Here is an 11,476-nt window from a genome sequence, read left to right as displayed (position 1 = left end):
ATTGTTTTTAAACTTGTTTATACTTATACAGCCAGTGCAATAATACAAAATACATGGTATTCAAGATACATTCTCTGAGTAAGCAAGTATTATGCAGTGTTAAATGTATCCTGATTTAAGTATTTTTAGACATTTAAACTGGGGAAACAAAAACAAAAAAGACTAAAACTTTTTGCATTCTTCATAGACACTGTATGTGTATATATATAATATATATATATATATATATATATATATATCCTAAAATGCTATATACACAATAATTTATCTAAAAAAAATCTCACATTTTTATTTTTAAAATAAAATTATTTTCAATAATCATCGACAATACTGTATTATCAGTATTGTCAATAATCACTCCCTTTAATAATAAGCAAAAAAGACACAATATTGAGATAAATATTATTGATAAATTGAGTATATCCTGTGTTGACCGTTCTGCAAAGAGGCTGTTACTTTATGACTCTCTTTGTTGAGAGTCATCACAGAGCATTGCCCCTCTCTGAGCTCTCGTACTTCTATAAAGGGAGGTGGTCCTCCAATCCCTCCTATTCCTTCTCTCTCACACTCCTCGACACTGATCAGACCTGCTCACCAAACAGGACACAATGTGGCTCGCTGTGTTTTACATATGGGGAAGCCTGTTATCATTTTCTGTGTGTGACATCTGCCCAGAAACCTCAGAGGACGCTACTTCATGGGTAAAGCTGAAGCCCCTGGGGCACTGCGGGGACGAGGAGAACTTGTGCCCTTATCGACTCATCCTCCCTCCTCTCTTAATCCAGCTTCCCAGGTCTTTTATGGAGCTGGAAAAAATGGCCAAGGAGCTGCACAACCTAAAGGAAGTGGTGAACCAGCTGAGGAAGGACTGCCAAGAATGTAAGGACAGGCATAGTATTGAGAGGGGTGAATGGAAGGACCACAGCGAAGAAGAGGAAAAGAGACCTCAAAGTCTAAGGCATAACATCAGCATCAAGGAGACACAAAGTCATAGTGGAGAACAAGTTGTCCGGATCTTCACTTCAACCCTACCGCAAAGAGACACATCAGAAGGTGAAGAAACTGTCAAGGGTGGCGTGAAGAGGCTCGATCATTCCATTCTGGAAAGTCAGAGATGGAACATTGATCAGAGGATTGATCTAAACCAAGGCACCACAGATCAGAGGTCTGAGATGAGCAGGGAAGTAAAAATATTTAACCTCTCGCTTGATGAGATACCAGAGGATATATCTGAGGTCAAACTGGTGGCCTCACCTACACCTGAAGAGAGGGAACTCAAGCCTAAGCAAAGTGAATTAATAGAACCATCTCTTCCAGGAAAAAAGGACGATGTACAATTCGCAACCCATGGGAAACTGCAGCCAAACAACCTCAGGTATGGACATGTAAAGAACATCAGTAGCATCCTGGCGGCGAGAAGAAGAGTGCAGAATGTGCCCGATCCAAAGAGGTTAAGCAGCATTTCAAGAGATGCTAACACTAATACAATGGATTTAAGCACATCAGCTGGGAACAGAAGGGTTGTAAAGTTTCCTGGAGTAGGTGGACGATTGAGGCCAAAGGGATCCTACATAAACAGTAGAGTTGTCAAGGCTAACAATGAAGACAGACTGAAGAACCCTGCTTTGGTGAGGAAGACTAATCCACAAGCTGGGGACATGACGGTCAAGACTGAGCCAGAAGGGGCTGGATTTTCCCCAGTGAGAAGTGGCGTTATGAGGGTAAAGGAAACAAGTTCTCATGTAGCCAACACAAAATCTGGTGTAATCAGTGGACTGATCCCGTCAACAGATGACCAAAACAAACAAGACATCAGTAGGGTTTCTGGTCCCAGAACAGATGATGGACATGCCCTGAAAAATGCAAGCCAAGCCACTATACTTATTGAGGACAATTTGAGAAAGGTAAACAAGACTGAGATTGCAAGACTTCCAAAAAAACATAGTAAAGAAAACCAAGAGGATGTGAGTCTCATAGCCACAAATAAGTCAATCTCTAGCGTTATAAACCAAGCTGAACAGCCAAACACATTTAAAGAGGAAAAGCAGCATGTGGGACTGAGTGAAAGTCTGGTAGTTATTAGTAGAGAGGCAGAGACTAGCTCCAAAGTAGATATAGAGGACTTGCCTTTCCGAGGCAGACAGGTGGAAAATGAAAAATATCTAAACCCAAACACAGAAACTAATAATGGACAAATTGACTCCACAATTTTGGATAAAGCTGACATCACTTTGAATGAAAGGACAGTTAATCCACTGTCAGCAGATCTTAAAGATAAGATCCAGCCAGGAACGTTCATTGAAGGGGCAAAGGAGGAAATCGGCATTGACTCACTGAGTGCAGGGACAGTGAAGAAGGACATCCCGAGGCACAGCAAAGCCATCTTGTTGGAAAAAGATCTAGTGAAGCCTAACCTTGTCCCAACTGTAAAGAGTAAATTGATAGATAGTACAGCGATTTTGACCAGTACGGTTCAATCACCTGTGGTAGGCCAGGGGACAAGGGGAATTTCAATAGCTCCACTCAAAGCTAAAGTTGAAGAGGAACAAGCAAAGAATAGCGAGAACATCAGCAAGATACATGAAGTAAGTCAAGACAACATAAGATATGTGATGCCAAACCGACTAAGACACCCTGAGATACATCCAACAACTGTGACTTCACCTAGAGGCACCAAAATAAGACAACCTAATATTATAAACAAAATGTCAGGAAACAGGACTATTAGAGTGCCTTCGAAGCTGTCCATTCCGGTCAGAAGCAGCAATATAGCCAGGAAAAATGGCACTGGAATTATAAAACAAAGTTACATAAGGAAGAAGCCAATCTCTCAAACAGAGACAAATATAAACAGAGGCTTCAAGACAAAGGTAAGCAAAGTGACTCAATTCTTCAGTCCCACTGGTGCAACATCTACTGTAGAACAAGAACAAAAAGAAGAAATCAAACATATCCCGCAGGTGACGAGGTCAAACGTGTTGGATAATCATTGGTTAAAATACAACATTACAGAGTCAAAATCACAATCAGAGATTCAAAATGCAGGTGATGTACAAGATTTGGATAAGGTTCAAGAAGATAAGTACCGAATTGGAGACAACGGTGAGACTATGTTGATATCAAACATTGGGAACCATGCAGAGGATTCTAAAACTCAAAGTGGAGTATCAAATTCACCTATTGATGGGAAAGAAAGCAAGATATTTAGTTTGGGAACCGCTGATACCAGCAGTCAACACCCATTGGAAGTGGAAAAGACCAGCAGTGGGAAGAAAAGGCCAACTGCATCCACCTTACAGAAAGAGAAACCAGGAACAACTCAATTCACAACCTCGACGCTCTCTTTTACGGACACAGACCATAAAGATGGCACAAAAAACATTCATACAGTGACAAACATACATGGTGAAATGGCTAAAAATGTCAGTCAGGATACACCCATAAGCTTTGAAAATATCGGAGCAACAACAGAACTGGAACTTATTAAATTTAATAAAGACAGAGTGGAAGAAGACACTGGGGAGATATTATCCAACCCAAATAGTGAGGACACGGACCAAGGTTATAGTGAAGGGAGGAACACAATTCCAGTTGTTTTGGAAACGCTTACAAATGTTGAAGAAATTAAAGGCTCAAAGCTTTTCTCACTCAGCCCTGAGGACACAGCTGAGGGATTTAAATCACATGCAGTCAGTGATGAGGTAACAGAGAGAGAGCAAGTAGAGAAAAAGATCAACAACACCTGTTTCAGTGATTGTAACACTACGCCAACCCAAAAGTCTACAACCCAGACCAGGCCTCCATTGGACTCTGGAAGAGGTAAAGAATTTTCTTGCCCAACCCCTGTTGTTCATTTTTACGTTTTCTCCAAGTTGAAGGATTATTTACTCTGATTTCACACTGAAAAAAGCAGTCCAGAGTGTTTAGAGTATGGCAGCAGTGCATGTTTATTTGACATAAAGCTTACAGTATAGTGAAATAAGTCACTATGACTCTTTGTATAACAGCAACACATCTTCAAAAATGACTATAGGTAAAAGCAACCCAGATAATCATTTTATCCTCAGTATCCTCTAACACATGTTCCTGTGACTCTGCACTTTATCTTTATCGTGCGATTGGATTCCAAAATGCTCCATATTAGGGATAAGTGGATATGGATCCTCATCTGAGAAGCAGATGTTGTGGTTTTTGTGAAGAGGACCAGCTGTAGTCATCTTCTTTTTTCTGATGTATCAGGATGTGGTGTCTTTGTTGAGCTTGAGGAAAGGCTCAAAGTCAAAAACTTTTCAGCAAAGCATAATTAATGCATGAAGACTAAGTTCAGTACCATCCCGTGCCTAAACATACATGTCCAGTGATTGGAGGAAAAAAAATAGGCCTCGTTGCTCAATGTACAGTAAGCTCTTGAAATCATGAATAAATACATCCAGGTGGTCCACATTGTTCTGTATAAAACAGCCCAAGCATATCTCTTAAATCAAATATTAAGTATTGTCTGCCGAGTGCAGCTTTTTTGTTGGGGACAGATAACAATTTGAGAACATCTTGCCCTGTTTTCATTTAAAAAATGAATATGATCCAGATTTTCAGCTGAATTTTTTTATTTCAACCCAATTAAATATATTTGTATTGCACTTTACACAATAAATCTGGTTTCAAAGCAGTTTAAAAAAAAAAAAAAAAAAATCCTTAGAGGCTTCTATAGTTCTCAAGATGACAATGGTAAGGAAATACACCCTAAGATGTTTAACCAAATGTAAGCATGCAGATTTAGGTTGTTTACACATTGTAATAGTATTTATCATCAACAGAGGGTGAGGTAACCTAAAATAATTTTTATTGCCTACAGAAAAAGGACCTGCACAAGACTGCGCTGATTACATTACGAAGTCACGAAGGAATGGTGTATACAGAGTAACGCCGCGGCCGAAAAACAGCACGTTTCCTGTTTTCTGTGACATGGAGTCCTCTGGTGGGGGCTGGACGTTGATTCAGCAACGTTTTGACGGCAGCACAAGCTTCAATCGCACCTGGGACGAGTACAAGAATGGATTTGGTAAACTAATAGGGGAGTTTTGGCTTGGCAATGACAAGATTCACTTGCTGACAAAGGCAAAAAACATGTCATTGCGAATAGAAATCGAAGACTTTGAGGGTGTCAGAGAATATGCCCATTATGACCACTTCCATGTAGCCAATGAAAGCCAACAATACCGCCTGTCCATCGGTGGTTATTCCGGTACAGCCGGTAATGCCATGCAGTTCAGTAATAAATACGATCACGACCAGAAGCTTTTCACCACACCGGACAGAGACAATGACCAGTATCCCTCGGGAAACTGCGGGGCCTATTACAGCTCAGGCTGGTGGTTTGATGCATGCATGTCTGCAAACTTAAATGGGAAATATTATCAATCAAAGTACAAAGGGGTACGTAATGGGATCTTTTGGGGTACGTGGCACAACATTACAATGGAATATTACCCAACCAATGAAAGACAAGCTTTTAAGACTGTTAGAATGATGATAAGACCTAAACATTATGCAAACTAATATTTACCTACCAATCCTAAAACCTACCAATTAAATTAAGCTATCTTTTGAATTTGTACGATAGAAGAAAACAGAAAGTCCTTAAAAGTAAAGTACACTCTTGTGTTACTGATCTATAATAATAAATTGTCGGAATTGGAATAAACATTGACAAATGTTTCTGTATCTATGTTGTTTTTTGAACTGTACACATATGCATTAGTATACACAACTGAGCCCTCTTGTGTTGCTTTATAAATACTGTATTGCATTAAACAATGCTATTTACAGATACAGCAATTTTTTTTTTTTTTCTTACAAATGTTTGTAAATCTGGGCCAATCCATGACTATGTTAACATGGATGTATGCACTATTTATTATCAGTTTTTTAATAGCTGAATTAAAGCATCTGTAATTTTCTATTATTTTCATTGCACCAAGTGTTATTTTCAAACATTGTAATTGTAAAACCCCAAAAAAGTACCTTGTACAGACAATTCTTTCTAATAAGAGGAAATTTCAAATTCAGTAAAAAAGGAGGTTTATAATTACTTAAAATTGACTAATGAATAAATAATGAAATATAACTATAAAGCAAGTAATAATACAAATTTCCAATCTCAAGAATAATTGAAAGTTGTGTGCTGAATTTGAACACCTCTGCATGATCTTGAAAACATCTGTAAATATAACTTATGGATGGAACATAGTTGTCGTAAAGAAAATAAATGTGCATCTTTTAATTACAAGGATGTTGTTATTTCTTTTTATTATTTACACACTCTGCACAAGAGAAAATAAAATTTCGTAAACATGTATTATGCAACGTCTGCAACGCAAAAGAAATAAGTGTATGATTAAGAGAGACGGACTTATAAATTATACACCATTAGAACACATGTCTTTTCCGTTTGCAAACCACATTGTGTTACAGTACTGGTTGAAAAAAACAGTGTGTATGCAGCATGTTAACTGTTATTTTCCAAATGTCCATTATGGTATGCTGCTAATGATCTCAGTGTTTCACTAAAATGCAATAAATATTCTAATCAATATTCACAATCAGTCATTTCTGTCACCTGAGTGGAAACTCACCACTGAGCCAAAATTCGTTAACCTCCCTGCATCACTGTGAACACGAAACGTAGCTTTCAGCTTCATCCTTTAGCCTGAAAGAAACAAGCAATTCCTGATAAAGAGCTTTAAATAGCTGTACATTCTTATTGTCCGTTATATATTCCCTTCCTTATGAATAACATCTACTTTCAAGATGATTTTACTCCTGAAGAATACAGTAAAGACTTCTCTGCTGGCTTTCAAAGAGTACCGTTCGTATGTTCAGTCTCTTCTGAAGTGGAAAACGTTGTAGCCCAGCTCCACCATGGCCCCGATGAGCAGAGCCCACAAAGGGATGCAAACCGAGCTCACGAAGATGTCCATTAGGTGCTCTAATTTGGCACAGAGAGTCAGGCAAAACGCCAGTTTAAGCAGCATGGCCACGAGGTACCAAACGCGCTTCTTCAAGTTCTCCGTCCCGTTGCGAGGGTCGAACCCCGGCTTGCAGCGGCCTGCCATTTTGACAATGAGCATGAGGAGGAGAATAAGATCAAAGGTCCAGACAGGGAGGAAGATGAGGAACCAGCTCCAAGTGATCTTATTGTCTAACTTGAGGACCAGCATAATGAGGAAGATGAGTGTGAAGATCCATGTCAGGAGGACTCTTTGAGCAAGGGACATGTTCATTTGAAACGCTGGCCTAAGGGCACAGCAACAGGCTGATCTGAGAGAGAAAAAAACAGTTATCATCAGAAATATGAGTTCAATTTACATGCCAAACATTCAGTTAATTTCATCTTGTGGAGTTGCATCTTTCGAGATCAAGCCGCTAAAGGGGACATTTTAATGAATAATTTCACATTAATAACAATGTAAAGTTATATTAAAAATAAAACAATATTATTAATGTATTGATAATATAAATGAATATTATTATTAGTCATTAAAAATAATATGCACTTTTTAAATTCATTGTTCAATAGATGTTACGCTGATAACATAAGATGTATTAACGTAAATTGCATTATATTTATATATTAAATATGCATTTTCACTAAGAGTCATATGAGATCATATGCATATTCACAAAACGGATATGAGTAGGTTTAATATTAGTTTAACAATAAATCCTTCATTATCACATCTTAAAATACTGCAATGGCCAGTGGTCAACGATTTATTCCATTTTAAACTGTTTTAGTTACAGTTAGTGTCGCCAAGTTGATAGTTTTAACTACCCAACAAACTGTACTTGGGATGTACAAAGATGTGCCGTCTCACTACTAAACGAACATTTGCTTTATTTAATCTATATTTTATCTTTATTGTCCCATTCTGAGACATTCTCCAAATAAATGAGCTGTTCATTACTAGCACAAAACTAGCATAGACAAACCGGACTGCCTCTTTTTCATTGTATGAGGACAAATCCAAGAAAAGAAAAAACGCATTGGAAAAAAAACTTACCAATGATGAAGACAACCCGGCTGTCCTTTTGGTTAGAAATATGATTAAAGCTAAAATCCCTTTCCCCACTGTATGAACACAGCTACAGTACAGAACAGACGTTTTCAAAACAACTTCTCTTCAAGGACTAAGTTGAGTGTGAGCAGCGCCACCTACCGGCCTGGAGGACGCGCATCACACAGCCCAGGGAGTAGGGATGGTTCACCCAAAAAAATTAAAATTCTGTCATCATTTACTCACCCTCATATTGTTCCAAACCTGTATGAGTTTCTTTCTTCTGCTGAACACTAAAGAAGATATTTTGAAGAATATGGGTAACCAAACAGTTGACAGCACCCATTGATTTCCATCTTCGCATAGGAAAAATAAAAATACTATGGTCAATGGAGTCCATCAACTGTTTGGTCACCAACATTCTTCTAAATATCTTCTTTTGTGTTCAACAGAAGAAGGAAACTCGCACAGGTTTGGAACAACATGAGGGTGAGTACATTTTCATTTTCATTCTCTCTCTTTAAGCTGTCCAGCTGGCTTCTTGATGACTCAAAGATGATCTACCAGCTTTTTCTTCTTCTTTTTAAATCTCATTTTCCTTTAAAAGAAAACAACTCTGAGCAGGACATGGAAAAAACAAACAAACAACAACACTTGAATGCTATGTTACTAAAAAAAACACCCCTGATGTCTCTATTCAGCCTCAAGATGGCGCTGCTTCACTATTTTAAAGTTGTTAAACAGATTCTGCTGGTAGCACACTGCTCTAGTGAGGCGCTAAACATGAATCTGCCCTCGGAAGAATTTTCATGAGTCATTATCCCAATAAAACATAGGAATTGCATTTTGCTTTGAAGTCTCAATAAAATCGACAATTCTTGTTTTTTTTATGGAATATTACAGTTCTTCTTATAAATTTAGACGTGCACATCATTTAAAAAATGTTTTATGTGCCTCATAATCTTAATCAAAATAACTTCTCTTCTCTGATGATGTGTTTACTGGCGCGAGGGCGGGATCAACCTGTCACTCACATGAGATCAACCAATAGCAAACCACAACATTCCAATCAATTCCAGATGGACAAAATCAAGTCCCGCCCTACATTTGATCTTATTCGAGAAGCCGTTACACTAGGAGATAAAAGACTATCACAACTTCTGTTTCATGTCGACTTTAATTTCAACCTGTAAATGCAGCATTTCTCCTTGCTCTTTAATTGCTGTGCCATGAAAGACAGAAGGTTCACACACCCAGGAGGAAAGAAAACTTTTCCGATTTCTCTCGGGTTGATGCCACACCTGAGATTAACCATCAAAAACCACTAATTTCCAATATATTATTACAATCACCTATTTTCAAAAATACCCTAGGGTCCAGACAAGAAGATGCAAAGTGTGCACTGATAGCATACAAAAAGCCACATGCATTCTGGATCAGTTAATGAGCTTATTACCCTTTGCAAATGTCCTGTTGTGGCTGCCATTACTGAGGCCTTAAGGGGATGTCAGCACAAAAGCCAGGTTATAATACAGCGGCTTCTTTGCTCTGTTGCTTATCAGTGAAACCACACAACTGCAAGCTGCCTTGAGGCCCTGAGCTGAGGACGGTGTTTTAATTGGGTCAGTCTGAATCTACAGCCTGTTGCCATATCATGAGTGAATAGAGAGCTGGAAAAAGCAACCCTCTGCCTCTTTATGGAGATGCGAAAGTTTCAGCCTACACACACACACACACACATTACAAAAAATCTTAATAATTTCAAACTTTTGACTGATAGTTTATACAGCCTTTTCTGGTATTTCCAATAAAAACTAATCATTTTAAAATGGCACAACATCACATAGTGGCTCTGAGGGTCGAGAAAAGATTATCCTTATCTTTTTTTTTTGTTGCATAATTTGTTTCTGCAATCTGGTACAACTTTATGCATTGACTTTGAATATGAATATATTTCAAATTAAAGATAGAGTCCTTTATATTCCAGTGCCAAGCACAGCAATGCAGTAGCTTTCCTGTAGCTCAGTGGTAAGAGCATTGCGTTAACAACGCAAGGTTGTGGGTTCAATCCCAGGGGATTGCACATACCTATGTATAAATGCATAGGATAACGCAACGTAAGTCGCTTTGGATAAAAGCGTCTGCCAAATGCATAAATGTAAATGTAAATATTAAAAAAATATTCCCTAAAGTACCGCATCACACATATAACTGAGCTTTGTGACCTTTTCATCTATTTTTGAGTGTATTTTAGCAACAAAGTCAACACTTAATGAAACCAGTTTGGCATTCTAACCTGAACATGTGGCGTGACAAAATTCAATGTCTATGAAAAGGAAATTTAAAGGGACAGTTCACCCCCAACATTTTTTTTATTAATTAACAACACATGAAAATGGACCAATGGAAAGTTTCCGTGGTCGGCATCATCTTGGAAATGACGTTGAACGATCTCTCTGGGTTGATCCACCATATCCGCCTCACCTTGAGATCGGATGTTGGATATCATTTCAAATTCCGAGTTGTCTGGAAAGCAGTATAAACCCATTTAAAACATAAAAAACATGATGTGAACTAAATGTATCCACAGTCCAAAACAGCTTCATGTGAAACGTACACAATTCAGATTGCATTTCCATCAACGTGTGAAAGCTCACATCTCTTTGACTCTGTATAAGGTAAATTCAATTTGGAGCTTCAATTTCCTCTTGTGGGTATGTAATGTGGTTGTCATGTTCAATGAGAAATTGCTTCCTCTCTGAAGAGCTTTGTGGGCACTGAAATAGGTTGCTATGACATGCTCGTTCACCGTGTCCTTCTAGAGAAGATTAAAAGCTTGATATTGAAATCATGCTTCGTCACCAATGCAAGACATCTTATTTACTCCGAATGGGCAAGGAACGCAGAATGTCAGACGTGAAAAACACGTTTCTGCCGTGCACACGCACACACCGTTAAAATCAAGGATCCTCGAGCCCCGCTTGGCTGTGGCTCCATTATCTTCGGTTCCGGCAGTATCCTAAGATTTGTGTCTATTCCCCAGCGCCCCAGGGCTGTCTCTGTTGATTTATGTTTGACAGCCATTGAACTCATCACAGCCTTGTGCGAATATCCGTATTGACCTGTGGCCACTCATATTAAATCCTATCGAGTTTAGTCTTGCATGATGTTCGACGTCCTCGAGGAAGGCTGTCTTAGAGCAATAGGAAAATTCATTGCTATAGCATTTAAGTGCAAATCTATCTTAGGGAGCACAGGATCAATACAAAAATGCAGCCATTTGTGGTTTTACATTGGATCTGTGCGTATGAAATACTTCATAACAAGCACAGAACAGGTGGATATAGCAGATATGACACAAGCAGAGGCTTAATTTGACTTAGTAAATGTATTAGAAGTTGCAAATAGCTGCCATAAAGACT

General features: G+C 38.5%; 2 protein-coding genes across 2 annotated transcripts; one reads left to right on the top strand and one right to left on the bottom strand.

Moving 5' to 3' along the window:
• Nucleotides 1–455: 455 nt before the first annotated feature.
• Nucleotides 456–6,286, top strand: fgl2b (fibrinogen-like 2b). Its single transcript, XM_082159471.1, has 2 exons — nucleotides 456–3,819; nucleotides 4,853–6,286. The coding sequence occupies exons 1-2, from the start codon at nucleotides 609–611 to the stop codon at nucleotides 5,554–5,556; spliced, it is 3,915 nt and encodes a 1,304-aa protein (XP_082015597.1). The 5' UTR covers nucleotides 456–608; the 3' UTR covers nucleotides 5,557–6,286.
• Nucleotides 6,287–6,289: 3 nt separating this feature from the next.
• On the bottom strand, nucleotides 6,290–8,246 carry tmem60 (transmembrane protein 60). Its single transcript, XM_082159477.1, has 2 exons — nucleotides 8,061–8,246; nucleotides 6,290–7,317 (listed from the first exon to the last, which is right to left on the bottom strand). Exon 2 carries the CDS (start codon nucleotides 7,278–7,280, stop codon nucleotides 6,876–6,878), a length of 405 nt encoding a protein of 134 aa, XP_082015603.1. The 5' UTR covers nucleotides 7,281–7,317; nucleotides 8,061–8,246; the 3' UTR covers nucleotides 6,290–6,875.
• Between the last annotated feature and the right edge of the window lie 3,230 nt (nucleotides 8,247–11,476).

This window comes from Leuciscus leuciscus (genome assembly GCF_965113295.1).
Source record: "Leuciscus leuciscus genome assembly, chromosome: 25".
NCBI lineage: Eukaryota > Metazoa > Chordata > Actinopteri > Cypriniformes > Leuciscidae > Leuciscus > Leuciscus leuciscus.
The sequence above is the reverse complement of the archived record's forward strand: the minus strand, read 5'-3'. Positions and strand labels throughout refer to the sequence as shown.